At 40.7% G+C, this 26,661-nt stretch overlaps 1 protein-coding gene across 1 annotated transcript in view; it reads left to right on the top strand.

Moving 5' to 3' along the window:
• Positions 1 to 26,661, top strand: part of Kcnq1 (potassium voltage-gated channel subfamily Q member 1) — a 322,854-nt gene that overhangs the window by 87,568 nt on the left and 208,625 nt on the right. The window contains exons 8-10 of the mRNA XM_050136686.1: positions 622 to 717; positions 2,205 to 2,327; positions 3,460 to 3,601. Of these exons, the coding sequence (XP_049992643.1) occupies positions 622 to 717; positions 2,205 to 2,327; positions 3,460 to 3,601 (361 nt within the window). The remainder of the gene's footprint in view (positions 1 to 621; positions 718 to 2,204; positions 2,328 to 3,459; positions 3,602 to 26,661) is intronic.

Below are 26,661 nucleotides of genomic sequence, written 5' to 3' on the forward strand. Positions count from 1 at the left end.
ACTGGTTACTTGTATATATGTGTCATTGTAGGTGTCTCTTATACATGTTGTGTGTATATACTGTACATGTGTTGAATGTATAAGTATCTGTGTTGCATTTGAATAGCATATTTACCATATGTTCTGTGTACATGTGTTCATATATGTATCTCTGATTTAATGTGTGTCATGTGTATACGTATATTTGCGCATATGTTCCATGTCTATATAGTATCTGTTGCATGAGTCTCTACAGCACATGGGAGATAAGATGTGTTCATGTGTCTGTTGTATGTGCATGTGTGACATATAGGCATAAGTTATAACATATGGTATATGTCTCCTGCGTGGCCCCCTATTGCTAAGGTAACACTCTCTGTCATTGCTCTTCTTGGCTACCCTGGCTGCAGTAGCCGTGGGCTCCTGGCCAAGCACAGCCTCAAACTCCTGCTCCCCTCGGGCATCTGCTGTGTCTCCTACCCACCTCCTGGTGGTGGCTGCCTTGCCACAGCCCTGGGCACTGTGCATGCCTGGTCTCCAGGTGCCTTTTGCTCCTCTTGCTCTTCCTTGGGGCCTTTGTCCTTTGTTGAGTATTGGCCAGCATGACCCATGTGACAATAGACACCTTGTGTCCCTTACCAGGGGATACTTGGCTCTGGGTTTGCCCTGAAGGTCCAACAGAAGCAGAGGCAGAAGCACTTCAACCGGCAGATCCCAGCCGCGGCATCCCTCATCCAGGTATGTGCTGTGCCCGGTGGGCTGTTAGTGTTATGTGCTTGGGCAGGAAGCCCCTCCAGCCATGCCTACTGCCTGAGAGGAATGGGTCCTTTTGCTGTGGCTCCTCCCATGGTAAGGTGGCTCTCTGGGAAAATACCCATTATTGGGATGGCAGGATGGGCACGAAAATGCAGGATCATTACTTCCTATACTATTCCCATTGACAGCCATACTTGCAGGATAGCATGAGGCCTGACCATAGCCACTCAGCCAGTCTGTACTCTGCCAGACAGCCTGTGTGGACAGGGACAAGTCAGAGAGAGGAGGCCTGGTGGACCAGGACCCAGCTTTTACCGTGACCAGTGGCCATTTGTGGGAATAGTAAGTACAATAGTCAGACAGCACAGGCCACTTCTCAGAAGGTTGGGAGTTAGTGACAGCAGAGCCTGAGAGCAAAGAGCAAGAAGGCTCTAAATGTAACTGAAGAAATGGTGGGCTTTGCTACTGTTCTCTAGGCCCTTAGGAACACTCCAGAGACCTGGACTGCCTTTCAATGGTAAAGAGAACCGTTGCAAACTGGGTCTCTGGTTTTTATTGCTAACCGAGCTAAGGTCAGGTGAGAACTCAGAGCACGGGTGCTCTACATGACCAACATAGCCTGGGTGTGGACATAACCATCTAACCAGAGTAGTGGCTATAACCACTGTGTGAACCCCTCTAGTTCAAGTGGAGCTGCCCACATAGGGTGTGCGTGAAACATACAACCCTTGGAAGGGCCTCTAAACTGTCCCGGGTCATAGGTATCCCTGCCTGGGTTTGGTGTCTGTGCTAGATTCCTGTCACAGTGTGGGGCTGTCTTCCCAGAAGCTTTGCCAGCATGTAGAACTTTGAACCAGTTTTGCTTTCTTATGCCCATAGGGCCTCTAGTGACAAAGCCATTGTGATATGTCCCCATAAGAGGTTCTGGCATGTGTTTCTTCCTCTTCTTGCTGCCTTGGTTCCCTCAGGCCCCTCCAGGGTCTTCTGCAGGTCATCTTGCTGTGATGACTAAGGGAAGGGATTGTCCCTCTAGAATGCTGGCCAAGAGATTCATTTGTAGTCATCAGAGGCTCCTCATAGTCACAGGCTAGCACTTGAAGCCTCACCTCATGCTGGTCCCTGCTGGTGTTCCACACCCTGCTGGTGTTCACACAGGCCTGGGCAACCCTTTTCCACTATCTTCCTCTAGGTAAACCTGAGTGTCTAACTCTGCCTTAGCTGATGTGTCTGAGGTTTGCTCGAGGCCACTCTTCAGGAGGGATTCAGGTCACAGGCAAAGGTCTTGTTAGCATCTGAGTTATGACTGATAGTTGACGCATAAGGCAGTTCCCTTCCTAGCCCTAGAGGGCCAGGTCCTGCTGCCAGGGAAGGGGCCTGGGGCCCTGGGAAGAGCTCAAGGTTTTCCAAGAGGTACCACTGAATGGCTGGATCAATGACTCCTCTTTCCTCTCCCCTCTATCTGGTATCAGACTGCATGGAGGTGCTATGCTGCTGAGAACCCTGACTCATCCACCTGGAAGATCTATGTCCGGAAGCATGCCCGGAGCCACCCTCTGCTGTCCCCTAGCCCCAAGCCTAAGAAGTCTGTCATGGTAAGCAATCTTACCCGTCACCAGAATGGGGATTGAATGTTAGCAGCTCAGGAAGCTGGAGAGGCTGAATGTGAAACCCTAGTATTGCCATTGAGGGTAGTGCTCATTGGGGTCCCACCACCATTCAGAGGAAGTCTGACCTGATCCCTGCTGTCCTCATGTCCTCTGTCCTTGGAGCCATATTGGACTGGCCATGCCAAGACCAGGATAGGTTTAAAGAGAGTACTTCTGAAATAGGATGGGCTGGCTCCATCAACTGCTAGAAGAACGCTCTTGAGAGGATCGTGGTGCTGGTTTTCCTTGTTGGGTAAAGCAGGCAGAGGGGAAGGTAGGAGCGCTAGATCACAGAGGAGGGAGGTTTCAGCAGCTGTGGGCAGGAGACCTGTCATCTACCTGGAGCACTGAGGAAAAGAGCTCTTCCTCTTGCTGGCCCTCAACTTCACTTTCCTTGAAGAGACAATCTTCCCAGCTTCCAATTGTCATTGGACACTTGAGCTTGCTCTTCCCTTTGCCTGGATGTTCTCCCTGGCTTCACACAACCTGCTCCCCCACTTTATCCAAGAGACCCCTTTGCTTGTTTTGGTTTGATTTTTTTTCCCAGACAGGATTTTCTAATGTGGCCTTGGCTGTCCTGGAATTTGCTCTGTAGACCAGGCTATTCTCGAACTCACAAAGATCTGCCTGCCTCAGCCTCCCGAGTGCTGGAATTAAAGGTGTGTGCCACCACCACCCAGCCAGGAGACCTCTTTAAAGAGGCTCCAGTGCTCCTAGTGTATCTCCCACCATTTACTTTGCTGCCTTGGCCTTCAGCCATACTGTCCTGGTGCAAGCTTGCATATTTACAGCCTACTATTGTCCTGTTTTTATTTTTTTGGTCTGTCTGCCTTTCTTAGGCTAAGGCTCACAGAGGGCCACACTGGGCCAAGTCATACCCTGATCCCTCCAGCAACATCAGCACATTGAAACCTCACTCCATCAATGTTTGAGGGCGTTAGAGCTCAGCCTCTGACCCAAGTTCCCTCAAGGGTACATATCTCAAGGCTGGACTCAGGACTCTACAGGTGCTCTGGGGCTGGTTGACGATCTGGCAGATGGTGCTCAGGAGCTGCCATTCATCATGTGAACATTTTAGGTAAAGAAGAAGAAGTTCAAGCTGGACAAGGATAATGGGATGAGTCCTGGAGAGAAAATATTCAATATCCCTCACATCACATATGATCCTCCAGAGGATCGGAGGCCAGACCATTTCTCCCCTGATGGCTATGACAGCTCAGGTAAGCAAGCACACATGTGTGCAGCGCCAGGGCCCTCAGTGCTGACCCTGTAGCAGCGTCATTCTGGCTTGGGGAGCTTCCATGCCACCCCCAGTCCTCTCCTGGCACTCTCTCCATAAGGAACCTTTGCACACACAGTCTCTGCCTACCTTGGGAGCCCAAACATAGCTTTGAGGTCTCTGCTACAGGAGGATGGAAGGCAGAGTAGACCTGGAAGTTTCTGGAAGCTTTGATGCCGTGTTCCCCTTGCCTTTCCGAAGGAAGTACAGTCTTCTGAGAGGAGGCCTACAACTGCCTTTGACGTTGGGAGTCAGCATGGCCTGACCTTGCCACAAAAGGGAAGGAGGCACATATGTCCTATTCACTGGACCTCTATTTTTCAGCACCCAAGTTTCTGTATTTGAAAAATGGCTAGGGTGACCTCTTAGAGATTTGCCCACTGACAGGGTAGTCCCGAGGTGAGGGTGGTAGAGATGAGGCCTCTGCAGGCTCTGGAGAGCCAGTGAATGGTTGGTGAAATCATGGGAACGTATGGAATTGGGGTTAGCACCTTGATGGGCAGACACTTCTTAAAGCCCTAGGTTTATATCTGCTCTCACCAGAGCTGTTCCTCTATATTCATCCCACTGTGGGGCTTGGATGAGGCCTGGCTCATGGGACCTGGTTATTAGACTGCAGACCTGTCCAAGCTTTGGATGCTGGGTCCCAGTTCAAGTTTTGCCTTTGTTAAGCCACAGCGAGGCTCTGCAACACTTGAGAAGGAAACTTGGAGAGGTTAGGCGTATTTTCCAGGCCACAGAGTGGGAATGTGGCATGCCCCCAGATATGCCTCTGGGTCACCAGATACAGGGCAGATAGGCTGTGAGCACTCTTGGCACATCTTTCCTTTGGTCTGGAGACGCCTTTATTGGGGACCACAGCAGGAGCACCAGGTATCCACTGACCAGAGAGACTTCTCTGGAGGTACATGTACTGTTTCTGTTATCACGGTATATTGTTGAGTACTTTCCCATGAGACACGGCTGCATGGGTCTAGGATTCTCACATTCCTGGCCCCAAATACAAAGTGGAGACTTTGAATTTGCAGCATAACCCTTGGGAGACAGCATAGGTGGCTGTGGAAGGAACCCAGTTCTCCCTGCAGCTCTCATTCTCTCTCTGAAAACTTCAGTACCCAGCTCACAGTGAATGATTGAATTCTCTAGCAGCTGTCTGTAACTTGATTTGAATGGTTCTGGCCTTTTTCCTCCTCTGAGTCAGTGTGGGTATTGAGATAATGATCTGTCACTGGGACTGGGATGTGGCTATACGCACCACATTTTTTTTTCTCAGCATCTCCTGGGAAATCCCTTACACTATCTTGCTGACTGATTCCTCTCAGGACTATATACTGAGGCAAATGGTTCAGCTATCCCAGTGTCCACAGGTTCTGCATCCTCTGACTCAATTAGTTAGCAGGTTATTACATGGCAGTTGTTTTTCTAAAGAGTCTGGAGATGTCATACGGATGTGCAAGAAAGTTCTATGTAAATGCTTTCCTATTTTATCTAAGGGACCCAAGAATTCATGAATTGGGAGAGTCCAAGAACCACTTTCTGAAAGACAGGGAGGAGAGACCTCACAAACATTCCTAAAGTCCCTGCCCAAGATGCAGTCCTAAGTGGAGGGGACATCTGACTGAAAGTACAAAGAAATGATAGTTGGGCCTTAGCACTTGAGGTTGGGGAGAATCCTCTTCCAATTGGAGAGCTGGAAGGTTGAGCCAAAGGCATAGGTGTTCATCTCACTTCCTCTTTGACTGTTTGCTCACTCTAGCAATGATAGAAAACCCAGGGCCTAGTGCTGGCTCCTGTGGGCCTGGTTTCTGCAGTCAGAATCTACCCTCTCATTCAGAATTATTCCTGCTTACCTTCAATGAGTCCCAGGCTCCAAGGGAAGGCTTCATTTGAGTGTCCTGTTGGGGACTGGACATCCAGTTTCAGTATCTGGGCTGCCAAGAGTTATGGCAAGCCTTAGGTGCTATGTGGTCAGGCAGGGAATAGGCACTGACATTGCATCTTTGGTAGGATGGGAACTGAGGATCCAGACCGACAATGTGTATCCAACACTCTCCTGTGTTGATGCTATGCCCCTCTGTTATTCTGTCATTTAGGCTTGTTCCATCCTTCTCAGATTTCTTCCCAATGCCTGGGACCTGCCAGAATGTGTTGGTACTAAGTAGAATGTTCCAGAAACTTGCAGCTTGTTGGCAGTTGTAAGGACAGTTTTAGGTATAGCAGAGGGTGACCAATAATATTGTTCCTCATCCTTCTTCTCACAGGTGTTAGGGCCCCAGCCCACCAAGTTCAGCTTGTCTGGGGGCAGCAGACCTGTGGCTTGTGTCATTGTTCCCACTACTACATCTTGGCAGGAGGGTGGGAAGTGTTTGAGAAAAAGGCTGTAGCTGTTCTATGCTCCTGAAGACTACCCTAGGCATCCCGTCTGTCAGGACCCAGCCTGGGCCCCACTCTACTGAGCGCCAAGCTGCTACGTCCTCATCAGATGGCATGGGGATTTGGCTCAGGGCTGGCCACATCTCCATGAGCCCCTGGGACATATTCCCCGCCTGCCCACTGGAGCGGGCACAAAGGGCAATTGTGCCAACAAATGCCCAGTGCCCCTGCAGCTCTGCTTCAGGGGTAGGATCATTGTCTCAATGCAAATAGGGGCTTTCTGCTAATGCTAATGGGCAGGTTGGGCATGAGCAGAGGCGGCAGGGATGCAGCCCTGTGCCTGCCCAGGAGAAGCATCACTCGATGTTTTCTGAATACGGGGCAGCAGTGTCCCTGCCGTCCATTCAGCCTGCTTAGTGTTATGAAGTCCGCAGTGATGTCTGTGGCATGTTAATGAGGTACACGAGCGGAGAAAGCAGCACTGCTTGTCGAATGCTCCCACACGGCGCTGTCTCTTTCTATTAATAAGATAAGTCAGCCTAGACCAGAGCCACCAGATTTTGGAGACTGAGCTACTGGTCTGGTCCCTCTAAGGATCCAGGGCAACCCCTACCCCACGGGTTACCTGATATACCCAAGTCTCCTTATCTAAGAGGCTCTTAGGAATCTTGGACACTCTGGCATGGAGACGGGTGCTAATCCCAGTGGGGGAGGGATATCACTGGGAAAGCCCCAGAGTGTCTGCTCCCACGAGGCAGATCCCAAGCAGTCACACTGACTTTTAGTGCCAGGCCAAACCAAGACTTGGACCTCATCTGTGTGTGAGAACTAGGAAGCCATAATCTTGTTCTAGCATAGGACACATACCTGTTCATGGTGTGCAAAAATCCACATGCAGACAGTCCTTTCAGTGTATGCTGAAGGTAGAAGTGGGCTGCAGTGCTATCCCAACCAAAATGGCTGGACAGAGACCCAGAATCATTCAGGGACCTCCCAAGGACACACACATATCCTAAGAAAACTCTTTTAGGCTCACCTATGAGATGTGTGCAGGTATAGTGGACTTGGAGTGGTGGAAGCAGGTAAGGGAAAGGATCTCTTCCCAGTCTACCCTGCAGTGAAAATGGGAGTGTGCCCCCTTAAAGAGATGCACTGTGAAAAGCAGGCAGGAGTCTGCTCCTCCCCTAGAAGGCCCACCTCTCTTGCCAGGAGACAGGAGTAATGCCAACAGCTTAGAGAGGACACAGGGAACTATCTAGGTCTGATAGGCATTGCCCCGCACTCTGGAGGACTCAAGCCACATGCCACTAGCATTCAAGAGATTGATATCCAGGTCCAAGGAGAAGGTGCAGAGCAAGGCCCAGGGCCCTAGATCATGGAGAAGCCCAACATTGGTGACCTGACTACTACTGCCCTTAGGAATCCTGAGTACTCACCTGTGGCCTTAGTGGACATCTAACATACTGGCAGCCATGGAGTGGGTACATTTATGCAGAGATCCTGCTGTGGGTGGGGCTTGATTGTTCCCACAAATGTAGTAGGTCTTCCAAGGTGTGTCAAGCAGCAGCCCTGACTTCCAGGAGTTCACAAAGCTGTCAGTGACAGAGGCATTTTCTGGGTGCACTCCGCTACTCCAGGCTGGGTGCCTGCCTGTGTGTGAATTTCTATGGCTCCCATAGAGTCACATTTTAAATACTTTTATGATCTCGATATCATGCGGATCCATCTTTTGAGCCTCAGGAGACCTGGGTGTGTTCTAGGTGCTGTCACCCTGCCTGCCCCCACAATACACACCTCCAGGCTGCTGTTGCCCAGTGTTTTGGTTTTGCCTATTCAAACAATCCTCTGCATTACTTGTTCACATCGCTGCTGGTGTGAACCACTGAGGCTTGCTCACAGATTTAACTAGACTTCTTTCTTCTGGGAGTTTAGGCTTCCCCTAGGGATGGTCTTGGTGAGCATTCAGCTGCAGCTGGATTCTGTCTTTTTATTGTTTCTTGCTCCTGGATGATGGTTCAGTTGGGAAAATTGCACCTCTTTGTACATGACCTTTTCACCCCATGATGACTCTGAAAATTCTGAGTTTAGTTATACAAATATGATGTATCAAAGTGGTGGATCATTTTTTTCAATCATGGGGTGTGGTACTGACTTTTGAATCTGAGGTCGTATATCTTGCATCAGGCAAGCAAAGTGGCTCCCATATCTACTAGAAACTGTTGTGTACATATGTATATGTGTGAGGGCCAGTGGACAACTTTGGGTGTCATTCTCAGAAACACCATCTCCTTCTCAGAGATGGAGTCTCTCGTTAATGAGCTCTAGTTTATTAATCAGGCTAGGCTGGTCAGTGAGCCCCAGGAATCCTCCTGTCTCTCTGCCTCCACACTGCTGGGATTGCAAGCACATGTCACCATATCATACAGTTTTGTGGGAATCAAACCAAGGTCTTCATGTTTGTGAACCAAACACTTTCAGACTGAGCTATCTTCCAAGTCCCTTTCTTGAATCTTCACCTGGACCATCTCACCTTGTCCCCGGCTGCCTCATGTCTTTCTTAGGCTACTCATACTATGTTTGTACTTGCTGCCGTTCCTAACTGCAGGAATGTCTCATCCACTGCCTTACCCATCTAATGAAATAGTCATTTTAGTTATTGTATATTTCCTCATTTCTGTATATTCTCATGTGGACCTTTAAATCAGCCTTGGTTTTAGCACCTAATACCTCTTATATTTCATTTTACAACTTTTCATTTTGAAGTCACATGAACATGTTTATTTTTTCAGCCTCTATTGATAAATTCAACATCTGTAGAACCTGGAGTCTAATTTCATGTAGTGTAGACTCTTGTTTATAGTACCTTTTGTCTGTGGGGTATCTGGGGGAGAGCACATATCTGGGGGAGGTGCTATATCTTCTCTCATATAGGACAGCTCAGGAAAGCCAGGCAAGGTCTTCAGGGCCTCAGCTTTGGGCTAGATTTTCTAGAGAGTTCATGTACTGGTGTGGAAGCTCATCTCTTAGAGAACAGGCCTCTGTCATGCAGGTCAAGCAGGGCCCTTTGCTTTTATACATCAGGAAGAATAGAGCAAGACCAGTGAATTTCCCTCATTCCCCTACCTACCAATGTGTGGGCTTATTTATTTGCTTTGTTTTTGTATGTTTCCCTTGAGTCTTCTCTTTTGATAACAGGTCTCTATAAGGCCTAGTTTTACACTGGGGAGGAGTCCCAGTTATCACCTCTTGCCTTATGAAGATTCCAGATTCACTTTCTTTCTTTAGGGGCCATCAGAGTCCACATGTGACTACTCAGGTAGGCTGAGACCCAGGCCACCTGGTTCAGGCTGAATGTGTTCTGCCCTGCTGCACCTGCTCCACTGTCAGTTCTCAGGCTGATTCCAGAGCCTCTTTTACAGAGGAGCGCAGAGGTATGTGCAAGGCAGCCATTCTGTTTCCACAAACTTGTCTTCTTGCAGGGAGCAGATTTTAGGTCTGCTTGCTGCTTAACACAGACACTTTCTCGTTGTGTCAGAGAATCCTCTCTCCACATAGGCCAGAGCTCATCCGCAGCAGATTTACAGACCCACTCAATACTTTGGGTTGTCTTGACTGTGGAATCTGTAACAGGCACCCATGTTACTATGAAGCAGGTGGTTTATAGATTAGCCTTGGGAAACTTCCAGTGTGAGGTCAGTGCCAGCTGCAGAGCAGTTCTTCTGTGACTTCTCAGTCTTCCCACTTTGCTGCATCAGAGCCACCAGGGTGGGAGAGCAAGACCTGATGTAGGACAATTGTAGGCTTATAGCGCCTCTGCCACCTGCACAGTTGTTCTGGGTCTCAGGTGCGATAGTAGCTCAGGACTTTGGCTGGACTTGATCAAAACTTCTAATGACCCTCCCAGTTGTCACAAATGACCCGCAGCAGCCTCCGTATCCTGAGGAAGTTGATCAGGACTTTGGGGTAGAGAACCTACCTCACTGATGGGATGTAGGCTATGGAGGGGCCAGTAAGAAGGCTGATCATAGTTTCTTAGGTATATTTTGAGCCTGGATCAGAACCTTCTCATCAGGACTGCATCTGGCTTCTCATTTCTATTCCCAGTATCCTGATGACTCCCCCTCTCTTTGGTACTGCCACTGATAACACAGCCCTATCATCCTGCATTTTTACCTCCTTTTTGTCACCTCAAGTCTAGTCTTCATGATGGATGAATAGATGAATCAGTGGGCCCACCTTGGAAGGAATTGTGAACTGGTAATGGCTGTTGTATACCTAGAAGGGTCATGTGACTTACAAGGGCCTGGTTTCCCCGCATCTTTCCAGCAGTGCTTTACTTAGCCATTGCTGTCTTGTCCCATAGCTGGACTTTCCCACCTGGTACATCTGCCTAATCATCTTCACACTGCAGCCTGTGTCTTTAAGAAAATACATCTACTTTGAAGTTTTTTTTTTTTTTTTTATCTATTAAACCAGAAGCAAACTTTATTCCAGAAAAAGGAAGGAATAAAAACTCCATGGGGCACACAAAGATTACCAGTTGTATGTGACCACAGCCAGAGATTGGATTTCTATATCTGTGGCAATGGGCAATTTCCAAAATAGCCTTTTTATAGCAGGAAGCAAGCATTATGCATGAACAAAAGAATTTTTATAATCTCGAGGTAAAGCTCAGGTACAAATTGCTTTGTTTGTTGTTACAATTTCCATTAACAGGGTTTTTCAGTAAAACTAGGATTTGCATTTAGCCTATGTTTCTCTCTGCCACTTTCTGATGGTGTTTATTGAAGTTCTGCAATCCCTTGATACTGACAGTTTTGCATATCAGGAAAGGGTATGAGAGAATGCAAAACAAAAAAGTCATGTACTCACATCATTTAAGAGATAAAGTTTTCTGGGCCAGGCGATGCTTTAATCCCAGCACTCGGGAGGCAGAGGCAGGCGGATCTCTGTGAGTTCGAGACCAGCCTGGTCTACAGAGCTAGTTCCAGGACAGGCTCCAAAGCCACAGAGAAACCCTGTCTCGAAAAACGAAACAAAACAAAACAAAAAAAGAGATAGAGTTTTCTGCTCATATTCAATGTAAAACATGAATACAGAGAAGATGATAAAGAAAAAAACAGCTTTTGTCTTATAGCTGCTAGGTTTTGGACAACTGTCCTCTCCCTGGCTACACCCCAGCTTTGATGACTGTCATCCCTGGGTTGGGTCCACATTGAATGCTCAGTTTTAATCCTGCTTTTACCTACTTACTGTGACATGAGCATTAATGACTGTCATTTTAAATTCTTTTGAAACTGGTTTGTGTTGTTTCTAGGCAAATATTTATGCCAATAATTTTGTGGTGTTCACCTGCTACACAGAGTCTGAAAACTAGCTTGGCTCTGATGGGAAAGTGCTCCACAAGCTTTAAACTTTTTATTTTGTTGGAATTGGGTTCATCACTTTACTCTTCTGAACAGTGATGCTTCTGGCATTTAAACTTATACTCCAAAAGAGGAAATACAGTCCCAGATTTGTGACTATTTAGAAAAAATAATGATAAAATATCCCACATCAGATCCTATGGTGTATGTATAAGGTGTGTATCTATTACTAGTGTTATATATTTTAATACCTCTATTGCTGGAGATGCTGTAGTTAGACATAAAGGTCAAACTAAAGTCAGATCCAAACAATACTTTCAATCAAGTTGACTTAACTAACCCTGGTAGAACGTTCCTCCCAACAACAGCAGAATAAACATGGCTGCCAGCTACAAAGAGAGCACATGCCAAGACAGATCATATTCTGAGCTGTGAAAAAAACTTCACAAACTTAAAATTAGTCAAGTCATATGTCCTTTGACTACAATAAAATTAAATTAAAATCAATTAAAAAGATGGCAAATTCTGAAATATATGGAAAGCAAAGAGTGTGTCTCTATATAACACAGGGAGAGAGAGGAAATCTAAGGAAAAAACACAGACTGTTTTGAATCAATTGAAAGTGAAAACACAAAATGCAACAGTTTAAAGGCACCGCTAAAGCAATTCTTGGGAGGACCAGATAGAAGCATGCAAGCACTTCAGAGAAGGCCTCACACCGGGACCTATAAAACTGCTAAGTAAACCAAAATAAGGAGACACAAGGAAATAAGGATTTGAGGAAGAAAATAGGAAAATAAAAGCAGGAAAAATAATGAAACTCGTGTTGATTTTTAAGGCCAGGAAAAAAATCAATAAGTGACTAACCAGCTAGACTAAAAGAGAAAGAGTGATGTCGTAACTTGTCAGTGTCAGAAATGAGATGCTCGGCTTTGTGCAAATGACAGGATGTAAAACCACAAGACTGTCCTTCACAACTCTTTGTTACTAAAGTCCAAAACTTAGATGAAACGGCAGATTTCTTGGAAAAGGTAAAATGCAGGCAGATGTAAACCAAGCATCATCTGCTAATACCAATGAAATAAAAGAATACTCCAGAACCATGTTGTTTTCCTGATGAACATATGTTTCCTGGCATATGTTTAAGAGAGAGCAAAATGTAGTTTCTTTTTTTAAAAAATGAAGTAAAGGGATCCTTTTAAGTTCTGAGACTAGCACTATCCTGATATGAAACCTAGCCAAAAAATTACAAAAAGGAAACTGTAGATAAATATCACTTATGAACACCAAGTCAAACATTTTAAGCAAAATGATCAATTAGGGGTCAGGAATAAAAAGTTAGTTTTAATTTTTTTAATTAGTAAAATGAACCCTATTAGTAAGTGACAACATAAAGACATAGCTTTCTCAGAAGATGCTCGAGAAGTATTTGGAAAACTTGGCAACGACTGATTACAAAGTACCTGATAGAAAATAGAAGCTTACTCGGACTGAAACAGGGTATTGACAAAAAACCCTGCAGTTAGTTACTGCATATTCAGTAAACCAATTTTTCCTCATACGTCAGGAACATAAACATCTGATCTTAACACTTTTACTCAACATTAAGTTGGAGATGTTTGCCTGTAGAATAAGGTAAGAAACAGCAAATTGGAAAAGAAGTGAAACAGATAGAATTTGTAGACTTCCTGGTTGTCTGTAGAAAATCTGATGTGTCAGATTGGCCATTTGATTATGCAGATTCAGTTCAGCTGTACAAAGTGGCTTTGCAAAAAGCAATTCTACTTCTAAATTCTAGCTGCTAATAAGCCAGAGTTAAAAACTTTTAAATACTACTCTGAGTAGCCTCAAAAATGTGAAACTATGCTAATGAAACTAAGAAAAATGAATGTAGATACATATTAGGTTCTCAAACTACAGGGTTCAGTATTGATTTCTAAATTCAGTATAAAAGCAGTCAAAGACCAGCATGCAGATAGCCAGAATAACCAAAGCAACTTCGAACATGAACAAGGTTGAAAGGTTACCTAGATGTATGGTGTCTGCATAGAGAAGCAAATAAATCAATGAGACAGAATGGGGGTCAGGTGGACAGAATAGGGGTCAGGTGGACCTTTATACTGACAACTAATTTCTAAACCACATGTGAAGGTTATGGGTTTTTTTGCGGGGGGGGGGGAACAAAATGGAAAAACTGAATATACATTTCAAACATTTTTATCCTCCTCCACAAAATCCAAGTCAAAATTGTCATAGAACTGAATTCAAAGGCTAAAACTTACAGAACACACAGTGTAGTTAAGAATATGTTTGACACATCAAAAGCATGCAATTGGAATAAATTGGCCAGACTTCCCAAGCATGCCTTTTTGAAAGACAGATATTGAAAGAAAATGTTTTTGTGTATTCTGTGTTGTGCACTGCATGTAAATGTACACTTGTGAATATCTGTTAATACACATGCAGAGGACAAAGAATTAGTATCTTTTTCTATGGCTCTCTACCTTCTTTCCCTGAAGCAGTCTATCATTGAATTGGAAGTTCAGTGTTTCAGCCAGACTGACAGGTCAGCAAGCTCTCAGGATCTGCCTGTCTTTGCCCACCCCACCTGCAATGCTAGGGTTATACATATGTGCAGCCATGACAGGTTTAGGGCTTTTTAAAATGTGGGTGCTGGGGATGTGAACACCTGCATTTCAACACAGTTACCCATTGAGCCATTACCCCAACCCTGAAAATATTTTAAAATCATATTCCTGACAAAGTATTTTTGTTCAAAAAATAAAAATTCTCAGAATAAAAAATTTTCATTGAAAATTCATATAATATGTGATAGACACTCTAAACTAAAAAATAAATAAAAAACACATTACAAAAATGGGTAAACTGTTTACACCAATACTTCACAGAAAGGAAGACAATGAGACAATGCCCAGCATCATTAGTTATTGAAGAAGTTCACACAGATAGACACTACTTCATAACTACTAATTGCCTAAAATTAAGGAGACTGACCAGGTGTTAGTGAAGACATTAAGGAACTTAACCATCATCTGTCATGGTCACAGTGTACTCCTCAGCTGTTCAGGGACTCTGCAAAAACAGTTCAGTGGTTTCTTTTCTTTCTTTTTCTGTCTCTAGCTCTTTCTCTTTTTTTTTCCATTTGGAAACATTCCAAGCACAGTCAACATTTGAAGAGTTTTTTCAAAGTTGTGCTGTGTCTATACAATGGAATACTACTCAGAAGTACAAAGGGATGAACTACTGATACACCTAACATGGATGAATCACCAAGTAATTACAGTGAGTGAAAGAAGCCAGACAAAGAGTTCATACTGTCGTCTTCTGTTACCACAGCACTCTAGAAAATGAAGTCTAACCTAGAGTGACAGAAAGGTCAATAATTACCGAGGGGTGGAGCAGTGGTAGGGGAAGTCCAAAAGGGCAAGAGGAAGCTTCTGGGAGCACTGGATATGCTCATTACCTTAATTGTGGAAGCGATTTCAACACATGTCAAAAGTTACCAAATCCTACAATTTAAACACGTGCCATTTATTATATGCCAGCTGTACCTCAGCAAAGCTGGTAATAGAATATATAAAATTTGCACAGCAGAAAATACGAAAAATAAGTTTTAAGTGGTAACCTGGGGAAACTGTTTCCACCCATATTGTAAGCACAGAGTGAATTATTTTCATTCAGTTTTTGCAAAGCTCTTTACATTGAGAAAATGGGAGAATTAAAAAAAGAAAATGTTATTGATTCCAGGGTAAAAAGATGATGTGTGGCTCTCATATGAGACAGTGTAAATACAAGCAAGGGTTATATCTTAGATTATTAAGTAAAAGACTGGTAACTCGCAATGGATGAGTATATGCGGAAACTTAGCCTTAGTTATTGATGTTGGAAGAAAAAATGGACGGAATCTCAGTGAATATCAAAATTAAAACTGTGCACAATTTTTAACTCTTGTATAAATTTATACATTTGCAAAGTGTTTTTGTCTGGCGACATTGATATCTTTGATTGCAAAGTAGCAAAACACTGCAAATTACTAATATCCCCATCCATGAGATCTGCTTATTTGATGGAGATCCTTCAATCAGTTATCAAAGCTATAAGGATAGCTTTTCAGCAGTATGAGGGACAGCCCTGTTATCTGATCCTACAAGTAATAGAATCTCTGGCTCAGCAGAGTAGGACAGGTTCCACCATGCCTTTGGCATGCAAGTTAGAAATCTATCTGTTCTGTGTTCTAAAACAGTTTGAAAACATTAGAGCTATGGTCTCTTTAAAGGTTAAATAGTGGCTGGCAATAAGGCTCAATGAGTTTGTTAAGATACCTGCTGCCAAGCCTGATGACCTGAATTAGGATCTACATGTTGGGAAGAAAGAACCAATCCCTACAAGTTCTCTTTTGGCCTCCATACATGCTGTGAGGTGCACCCACCACCACACTACATGCACATGTGTTCACACACACACACACACACACACACACACACACACACAAAGTGTAAAAAAAATTTAACGTACCATCTGGACCTAATACAAAATCTTAACCTTTTTAAGTCTTTTCTGTGGTAATGCATTCTATTAGTTTACTGCATGCTTTAAGGGATAATTTATTCATTGCTATGAAATTTCCTGGAGTATTTCAACTGTGATGCCACTTGGTAGCAACTAATTTTCTTCAGTAGTTTATGCTCTTTCTATAAATTTTTCTTGCCTGTACTTTTATAGTTTTGCTTTTTTCTTAGTCAAGTTTATGAAAGATTTATCTAATCTGTTAATTATTAAAATGTTTATTCTCTTATCAAAAAACTACCTTTGTCTATATTTGTTTTCTTCTTAGTCATTTTGGGGTATGATATCTATTAATTCCATCTTCCTAATTATCTTTAATTTATGTGTTTTCTTTTTTAACTTAATTAAGAATAATATTTAGTTCACTTATTTAAAGTCCCTTTACCAAGAGGCATTTTAAAAGCTATAAATTTTCCTCTGATCACAGCTATAGCTGTGATATGTAGGGCATAGTATGAAATATGGTCCATTTTATTCCCCCCTTTTTTATAATTTTTGTGTTATGTTTTTCTCTTTAATCTAGAGTTCTTTTAAATGTTTGCTTAATTTTTAAGCAATAAATTTTTATAACTGTTATTTATTTCTGGTTTAATAGGCTTACAGTAAAAAGATGCAGTGTGTGAAAGCCCCAGATTTCTTAAAAGAGCTCCTTTGCAACATCAAAGTCTAAAAATTAGAGCATTATTTTTGTAATTTGTAACTTGGGGTGTGACCTGTTCCACACACCTATGTAAAAAGAGTCCTTTATTTTTGGGTACAGATTTGTATGCATACACAGATAAAATACACGAAGATGGATTATACATCCATCCATATAGATTTACTTATTTATTTAATCAGTCAGGTCTATTTTGCCCTATATCCATCCCACCACAAGTATTTCGAATATTTCTAAGTATTTTGAAATATTGAAATTAAATTATTCCTTTGCAGTTGTGCTCTTTAAAGAGAGACAAATTTATAGTGCTCAGAGTACTTACAGCCATGCTCCTTGAGGTCACAGCCCTGTCCCACCATTTATTGTTGTGGTCCTGATCCACCTACTGCCTTTTCATGACTCTCTTATACATTGGTGAAATGAAGGTTCTGTGGGAACTACAAGATGGCTCCCTAGGTAAAGACACTTCCTGCCAAGCCCAATGACCTGAAATCAATTCCCTGTTACCCATACGTTAGAAGGAGAAAACTGGTTACCATAAGTTGTTCTCTGATCTACATGCATGTGCACGCACGCACACACAGAGGCACATATGTGTACATACATACGTATTGTGCAGAGACATGTATAAATTAAAATGTAATTTTAAAAATGATAGGAGAAACTCCTACTGCCTAACTGCCTACTGCAAGGATTGCTGTAGTGAAAAAATATGATGATGTAGATTGCTACCCAGCATGCAATGAAGACTCCGGTGTCTGCCTCCTCAAATTTGACCCCATGTTCTATCAACACCAGACCTGTTCTCTCTGATCAGACAGCTTTGTGCTCCACCTTCTCCCATTTTAGTCCTCATGCCACAAATCTTGGGGGTGGGGATTCTTTTTCTTAAACTTCCTTAAAATTAGCCAGGTGGTGGCGCACGCCTTCAATCCCAGCAGGGGCAGGCGGATCTCTGTGAGTTCGAGGCCAGCCTGGTCTACAAGACCTGGTCCCAGGACAAGCTCCAAAGCTACAGAGAAACCCTGTCTTGAAAAAACAAAACAAAAACTCCCTTAAAATTATATAATAGTTGAGTATAATGTACATATATGATCTTTATGTTTGCTAGGTTCTCCTCTGTTACTTACTCTGATAAACAATAATTTTATTCTCTAATATTTTTTCTGATGCTCATATGATACACAATGCAATCAAACATACATGTCACGATGGAGCCTTATTGTTGTTTTTGAACAAATGGGGGCCACATTATGCATGATTTTCTTCCCCTTCTTAGACAGTCATACCACTGCAGCTTCCTCTGTGCTTGCAGGAACAATTCTATTTATCTCTCATTCCTATTCCAATCTAAGATTTTATTGTCTACTTCATTCCTCTTAGTATACCTAATCCACAATGTTCTTGGCTGCTTGAAATATACTTTACTTGAGGTTCAAGCTAATTTTCTAAAAGTCTTTCTTAAACTTACTTCCCAATGTGCAGGTTTTTATTTCTATGCAGTGAACTTCCATAATGTATTGGTTTTCTGAGGTTGTCAAAACCAAATGCTGAATTGACAGGCTTCTCACACAAAACAGGAGGGCACAAGACTGAGAGATTAGAGTACCAGTGGGTTTTCTCTTAAAACCTTTAACTTGCACATGGTCTTTATATCCCTGTGTCTTCACATAGTCTTGTCTACACAGTCACACTTTGGGATTCTCTGTGTGTCATAATTTCCCCTTATTTATAGGCACACCAGTAAAATTGGACTCAATTTAACTGTCTAAGGTCTGGTCTCCTGTTACATTCTGAAATATTAGAAATGAGGGCTTCAACTTGGGAAACTGGTGGGGATGGAGCTCAACCCCAAACACAGGCATGGGTTCACAGTTAAATTGCATGCATGTTGCCAGGTTGCTTTCCTCAAATGCTGTCTGACCTCACATTTCCACAAGCAGGGTTCCCCTTTCCCGGAATCCCTGCCAGCCATTATTGGCAGAACAATTTTCCATCTTGTTAGCCAAGTGGGGCAGGGATACTCCACTGCGGAACCATTGACATTTGGCAAGAGATAACTCTTTGTCAACAGAATGTCCCGTGTACTGTAGGATGTTTAGCAGAGTCCCTGGTCTCTGCCAGGATGCCAACACAGCACACCCTCAGTTACAACAACCAAAAATAAATAACCCACAACTCTCTATATATTACCAAACTTATCCCCCTCAGATAGGGCAAAATTGGTTCCAGTCTGAACCACTGGAATACTGTGATATCTCATAGCTGATTCCTGAAACATAACAAAACTGTTTTATTCATAAGTAATGATGGACTATAGAAAAATTGCAGGAATGAGGTTCTTCATATCCTTCATTAAGATTTGAGGTAAAACTTATTAACATTAAAACCTCATTTCCTTTTTCATTTCAATGTTTTTATATGCATACTTGTACACTATGTTCCTCTGGAAATTTGAAAAGGCATTGCACACTTTACAGTCCCTCACCCCTAGACATTTTGCTGTGTATTTCCTAACAATTTATTTCCTAACTGTACTAGTTTAAGGAGGATGACAACATCAACATTTCTTCCCTTTGAAAGTGATATAATAGACACCAACTTCGGCAATTAAACATCAATATAGCTACTGAAATAATCCAATGCCTATGTTCCACTTTTTTTCAGTGAACACAACACAATCCTTTGGTGCATCTCTCCCCCCGCCCCCCAGTGCAGAGTTCAGTCCATGTTCCATGTTGCCCTTAGTCGTGTATCTTTAATTACCATGAACTTGCAGATTTCTAGTTTCTCTTGGTCTTTACTAACATCAAAATCACTTTTTGAGGATTTTTTATATTTATGATTAGATCCAGATTGTATATTCTGGTATATTCCACAAAAGATACAGTATTTTTCTTAGGATGCCATGTCCTGAGTTAAATGATGATCTTCAATAGTAATACTGTTTTGATCACTTCATGGAGGTACTGTCGGGTTTTCCACTGTGTAGTCACTATTTACCTTGAGGCAGATGAACTTGCTGTGTGTGTGGTTTGCTATAAGCCCCTGCAAGTATGTCAGTCCTCATTAAAAAAATGAGTATCCTGATTAAGATTCTTTCTGTAACTAGACTTTATCATGGTAGCTGCAAAAAATGATTTTTTTCATCTGTAATACCCCAGTCCAAAAGTCCTGAAAGAGGAAGCAGTGATGCAAGGGCAACACAAGCTAGAGAACACTGATGCCGTAGAAATTAATGGACATGAAGAACAGATTCTTTCCTAGGACTTCCACAAGGTACCAAGCAGTGAACTTTCATTCCATCAGACTAATTCCCCATTTCTTATGTGGAGAACTGTAAAAATATAAATCTGTTCAATTAAAAACACTACTTAGGAGGCTCTGTTACAGTAGATATGTAAAGCTAATATATTTAAAATGTACATTTTTGCCCAATTTCATGTGGGTATATGAGTACATGACATTTTGAACAAATTTCATACATTTATAACAAGTATAATTTTTTTTAGAATAGTGCAGTATTTCTTTAACACTGATTAACTGAATTGGTAATGTCTATTTTTGTGTGCTGACAATAATAATTACTGTAAAATAACTACCTATGAACAGTGATGACAACATTGTTAAAACTTTAGTTTGGCCTGCATCTCACACAGTATCAGTTCTGGATTCACATTGTCATTTTTCACCATCTCATTATCGCATAATCTGTAATTTTTCTCTATAGTACTGTTGGTGCCATCCTGTTAGGAACACAAGATTCACTAACATATAAAATGAGGCATAATTCATGATTACCTCAAAGCTTATGTCTGAATATAACTCTCTGAGAAGAAAGTGTACTCTTAATGTAATAAAGAAAAAACATAAAGTAGAAAAAAAAAGTCCTGAAAGAGAAAAACTGTGCATCTATTATTTTGTTATCTAATATCAGTCTTGATGTATTTTATAAATGGTGTTGAATACTTTTTCATGTGCTTATTGGTCAGTTAAATATATTCTTTACTGATGCATGCCACAACACATACATGAAGGGCAGAGGAAAACTTCTGGGAGTTTATTTTCTTCTTCTACCATATGGATCTTGGGGACCAGACTTGAGTCATTAGGCTCAGTAGCAAGCTCCTCTACCCACTATCTTTCTGTTTCCCTTTTGCACACTTCCAAAATTAAAGTTTTTAATATTTTTATTTTAAACATTCATATGCATTTGTAAAAATTAATCAAAGAGATACCATGCACCATTTATTTAGTTTTTCCTGGTGGTATCCAAACTGTAGTATAGTTTAAGGGGGATGGAAATACTGGTTCAGTGATGCAGAATATTTTCATTACCACAAGGATTCCTGTTTGCTTTTTTATAGCTAAATTCTCTTGCCTCCTACCATGCCTTAATTCTCAGTAATTGCTATTCTGTTCTTGAGTCTATATATTTGCCTTTTTAAGATTGCTATCTTTTGGAATTTGATAACTTTTCACAGTTCTCTAGAAGTTTCATCCAATTTGTTTTATTTGTCAGTTTATTAAGACTTGTTGAGTAGAATTTCACAATATAGACATACCACAGTTTTTAACCATTCACTCATCCGTAGACATCTAGGTCATTTCTAATTTGGAACTACTATAGATCATCTAATATTGACAGCATTTTCATTTTACCAACTCTGGTAGACATGCAGTAATTTCTTAGTGGTTAAAATCTGTATTTTACCAATGGATAATAGTGAATGGTTTTTTTTCCACAGTCTTCCATTCATTGAATGTTTATTTAAATTTTTTGCTAATTTTCCAACTGAACTTTACTGTTAAGTTTTGAAAAGTTCTTCTCCATGTGTTCTAAATGCAGCTCTAAGTCAAATATATGATTTCTCAGTATTTTACCCCCGCTATAGCTATCTGTCTTATCCTATTAATATGATCTTTATAGGAACTATTTTTTATTTTTATTATTTCTTGTGTATATCTGTGTATGTATGTGTTCAGGTGCATGTGAAAATCTAAGGATGTCAGAATCTTCCTTTGTTGCTCTTCTACCTTATTCTTTGGGACAGGGTCTCCAAATCAAACCCAAAACTTGCCATTATGGCTAATCTCTAAAGCCAGTTTTCTACAGGAACTCAATATCTGCTTCCTGAGACTGCATTATAACAAGTTTCTTTGCCAACCTCACATTTACATGGGCTCTGGAGACCTGAACTCTGTTCTTGCTTGTGTTTAACCACTGAGTCATTGGCTCACACCTGTTTATCTTGATGAATTTCAACGTAACCTTTTTGTGGAATATAGTATGAGTGCTTTGTCTGCATGTATGTCTGTGAACCATATGTGTGCCTGGCATCTGAAGACCAGAAGGTATCAGATTTCTGGAACTGGAGTTAGAGATATTTGTGAACCACCGTATGGGTGCTGGGAATCAAATCCTTCTCCTCTTGAAGAGAAGTTAGTACTTTTAACTGCTGAGCCAGCTTTCCGGCCCCATGAAGTATACTTTTTGATACTAGTGCTATGAAAAACTTGCTCACTTATAATGAATACTCCCCCCATATTATCCATAATGGATTTACTGAGAAATAACTAACAGACTATACAATTTATCATTTAGATAATGAAATTCAGTATTTTTCTATAGCCTGAAGTCTATTTAACCATCATTATCCTGTTTTAGAATATTTTCATTTTATCAAAGAAAATAAATGTTTTTAAATTATCATTTTCTAACATTGCCTCCCCCATTCTGCCACTCCAAGCCTCAGACAATTGCTAATCTACTTTCTGTTTCAATAGACTAGCATGTTCTGAACAGTTTATATAAATAGAATCATAATATGTGGTCCTTTGAGGCTGGCTTTTCAGTTAGAATTTATCCATAGTTCATTCATTCATCCATGTTGTTGTACATATCAATATTTGATTCCCTCTTCAATATTTTATAGTATGTATATACCGTGAGCATTTAGTTTTCTCCACCTTTTTATTATTATTAAAAATGCAGAAATAAATTCATGTTTTATATAAACATATATTTTCATGCCTCTTGTAGAAATACACTAGACAGAAAACTGAGTTCCTGTGTCTTCTGGGAACTGAAGTGTTTTCCAAAATGAGTGCAGCATTTAATATTCCCATCTGAAGTGCACAAATTTTCCACATCTTCACCAATCCTTTATTAAAACATTTGGTGGGCTGAAGAGATGATTTAGCAGTTAAGAATACTTGTTACTCAAAGATAAAATTCCATCTCAGATTTACACAGAGGAAGCAGAATTTTGTATGAAATTGAGTCTTCTCTTCTGGCTGTCAAGAACTTCAGAAAGGGTGAACATTCTCTGGTAAACAAACATCTTGAGTGTTTCTTCCCCACCAAGAGACTCTCAGTAAAATTGGGCATTCTGAACTGTTTCCTGGAATGCCTCTCCTCCACCTGAGCTCATATTATCAATTACTAATTCCTCAGATATGTTCATCCTTTCAGAATAATAATTATTTTCTTTTGAAAATTGCAACTGCATTTAATGACTGTTTCAACATCTGTAAATATATGCCCAGTATTAATGGCCTAGAGAAAAGCAAAATTTTGTAGACAAAAACTTTGGGACCTGCTATAAATTAATGTTTCCTATTGAAAATTCTGTTACCACAGATTTCTGAGGTTATAGGAGATAATAAAATATTTATAATGATTTTTTAAAAAAGAATACTTGTTACTCTTGCAGAGGACCTCGGTTCAGTTCTCAATGCTAACATGGTGGCTCATATTCATCCATAACTCCAATACCAGGGGATCTGAAGCCTACTTCTGACTTCTGAAGGTACCAGCCATCCACATGGTGCACACATATACATGCAGCCAAAACCACTAATATACATAAAATAAACTCTAATACACACATACATGTAGTATCTCTTGATACAAATGGCATGTCATTGTGGTTGTGATTTGATTTTCTACATAGCAAATGGAAGTTCAATGGAAGTTGAACAGTTTTTAGTTGTTTGTTGACAATTATATATTTTCATTACTCTATTTAGAGTCTTCATTGTTTTTTAAGATAAGGTCTCACAATGTAGCCTTGGCTGGCCTGGAAATCGCAATCTGGCTTTAAATTCATAGAGATCTTTCTGCTTCTGCATTTTTCTATGTGCGTATTTGACTTGTAAGAATTCATAGAATTGTATATATTGAGTTATAAATATATAATATATATTATTTGCAAGTATTTTTTCACACCTGTGGATTGCATCTCTCTTTCTAGTATACTCTCAAGAATAAATTTTAAAAATTCTAATAAAGTCTAATAAGTCTATTCTTTAACTTTTCATTTATATCTAAAATAACTTTTGTAAAACCTTTGGGTATAAAAATTTGGCTCTATGTTATTTTGTAAGAATTATACAATTTTATTTGTTATTTTAAGTCTCCAATACATTTGAATTTAACATATAGTGACAACCTCAATTCCTTTACATACAATCAGTTGTTGAAGAAAAGCTGTTCAAAAAACTGTTCATTCCCTCATTTATTACGATAGCACCTTTATCAAAAGTCCATTGACTGTATCTATCTGGTTTTATTTTCAGACTCCAATTCTCATTCCTATGGTCTATTTAATGCCATGATCATACTACTTTATTCTTTTATAATAAGCTTAAGCATTGAAATGCGTGAACCCTATAAACTTGACTTTTATAATTGTTTTAGCTATTGTGAATCATTTGGATTTTGCGTAATTTTAAACATTGTCATTTTCTAGAAAAGCCAGCTGATATTTTGATAAGGATTGGATCTCTATATCATTTGGAAGAATATTACTATCTTAACATCAATTCTTCCTATCATAAACAGAAGATATATTTCCATTTGTTTAAACCTTTACTTTCAGTGGTATCTTGTCACTCTTGGAGTATAACTTTTATACTTCTTATGTTAGATCTATTAATTTTGTTCTTTTTATTAAAAAGCACAAATTTTCATCAATAATTTTAAGTGTATGTTTCTGTAGCATTAAATACTTTGTGACGTGTTCAATTTTATATTATAAATAGGTTTCTTAATTTCAATAATCCCTCACAGTTCATAGAAATATGATTGATTTCTATATGCTGCAAACTTGTTGAAGTTGTTTCTTAGGACTTTGATGACATCCAAAAATACAATTTTCCTTGTTTCCAATCTTGTTTCTTTTTCTTCTCTAATTATCATGATTAGAACCTCTTCAAAATGTTTAATAGAAGTGATGAAAGAGAGTTCTTGAATTGAGGGTAAGCTAGCATTTTTCCTTTTTGAGATAACTATAGAGCCCAAGATGACATCTCTTTTTTTTCCTCCTCCTCAGCTGATGGAATTACAGTTGTGTGCAGCTACACTCAGTTAACTTATTCTTGATTTGGAGGGGAAAGCATTCCATCTCCCACCATTAAGTATATTATCATGCATGGGTTCTTTTGTTTTGTTTTCTTGTTTATAGACAGGATCTCCTGTAGCCAAGGCTGATCTCAACTGCTATCACTGTGTAGCTGAGAATGACCTTGAACTTCTAAACCTCCCCACCTCCAACACTGGAGTACTAAGATTGCCAGCTTGCACCACCACATCCTTCTTTTTTTTTTTTTTTTTTTTTTTTTGTGGAGCTAAGGATTGCTACAGGGCTTTTGCATGCTAGGCAAGCACTCTACCATCTAGGGATGAACTACATCCCTTGTACCAGTGCAGTTTTTAACAGATATCTCTTCCCATTTCTAGTCCATCATGTGGATTGGTTGTTGTCCCCCACCCATTATGGATGGGTGTTTAACTTTTTAAAAATGTCTTTTATTCTATTTGTATACACTGTAAACTGAAAGATGGTATTCCTTAAAGTTCATAGACTGAAATCTTAATTGCCAATATAATGGTAAGAGGAGGTGAAACCTTGTGCATGATTAGGTCCTTATGAGTGGGATTATTTTATAAGGAAACCTCAGAAACCTCATGTCACAAATAGGGTATATGTGAGTGTAGGTTCATGCCATGACAGGCATCTAGAAACCAGGTAACAACTCTGACATTGGGTCTCTTCTTCAACCAATATAAGTTGATCCAGGGATCAAACTTGGGTTGTCAGGCTTGTCTGAAGATACTAAGCCATCTTACCAGCCCATTTAGATATTTTTAGTTGGTACCTTACTATGTGGCCTATGGTGGTCTCAAATTTATAAGCCTTCCAAGAGCTAAACAGTAGGCATGTGCCACCACACCTGGCACTTTAGCTCTGATATAGCGGATTTTTATACAAGAAATTGAAATGTCTTCTTAATTCAAGGATAACTATGATTTATCAAGGCTGATAAATCATGTCTTCTGTATTTTTTAAACTTTGGTTTGTATGTATTCTGATGTTTCGTTAATTCTGTTGTTTCCATTGAGAGGTGAGAGTCAAGATTGTCCCTTAACATTACATCAAGGGTGTGTGTGTTCTGTAGAGTGCCACAGAACCTTACTTCCCATTATTTCATTCAACAGTAATCACTGGACATTTCTATAATCACTTTTTAAAAATGTGTGTGTGCGCGCGTGCGCGTACGCAAGAGTATTCAATCACCTATGCATGTGTATATAGAAGCCAGAGGTTGACACTGGTGTCTTCCTCAATCACTCTCCACCTTATTTTTTTCAGAGAAGGTCTCTCATTGAACATGGAGGTCCCTACTTCAGCTAAGCAGGCTGACCAGTAAATCCCCAGGATACTGTTTTCTACCTTCCATTCCCAAATTCCCCTGTCTAATAATGAAGTAATAGGCATGAGTTGCCATGTCTGACTTTTATGGAAGTGCTAGGTATCTGAACTTCAATGCCTGCACAGAAAATGATTTAACCACGTCATCTTCACAGATATGTAAATTGAGCAATATTACTGTGGAACCGTCTATCACTCTTGGGTTATCTAGTTTTTTATTTATCACTAAATCCTTTTATGTAATTTAGAATTATATTTACTATACCTGTCATTTTTATTTCTTTAAATGTTTTGTTTCCTT

The sequence above is a fragment of the Alexandromys fortis genome, unplaced genomic scaffold (assembly GCF_014885135.2).
Source record: "Alexandromys fortis isolate MF-2015 unplaced genomic scaffold, M_Fortis_MF-2015_v1.1 scaffold_3, whole genome shotgun sequence".
NCBI classification, from domain to species: domain Eukaryota; kingdom Metazoa; phylum Chordata; class Mammalia; order Rodentia; family Cricetidae; genus Alexandromys; species Alexandromys fortis.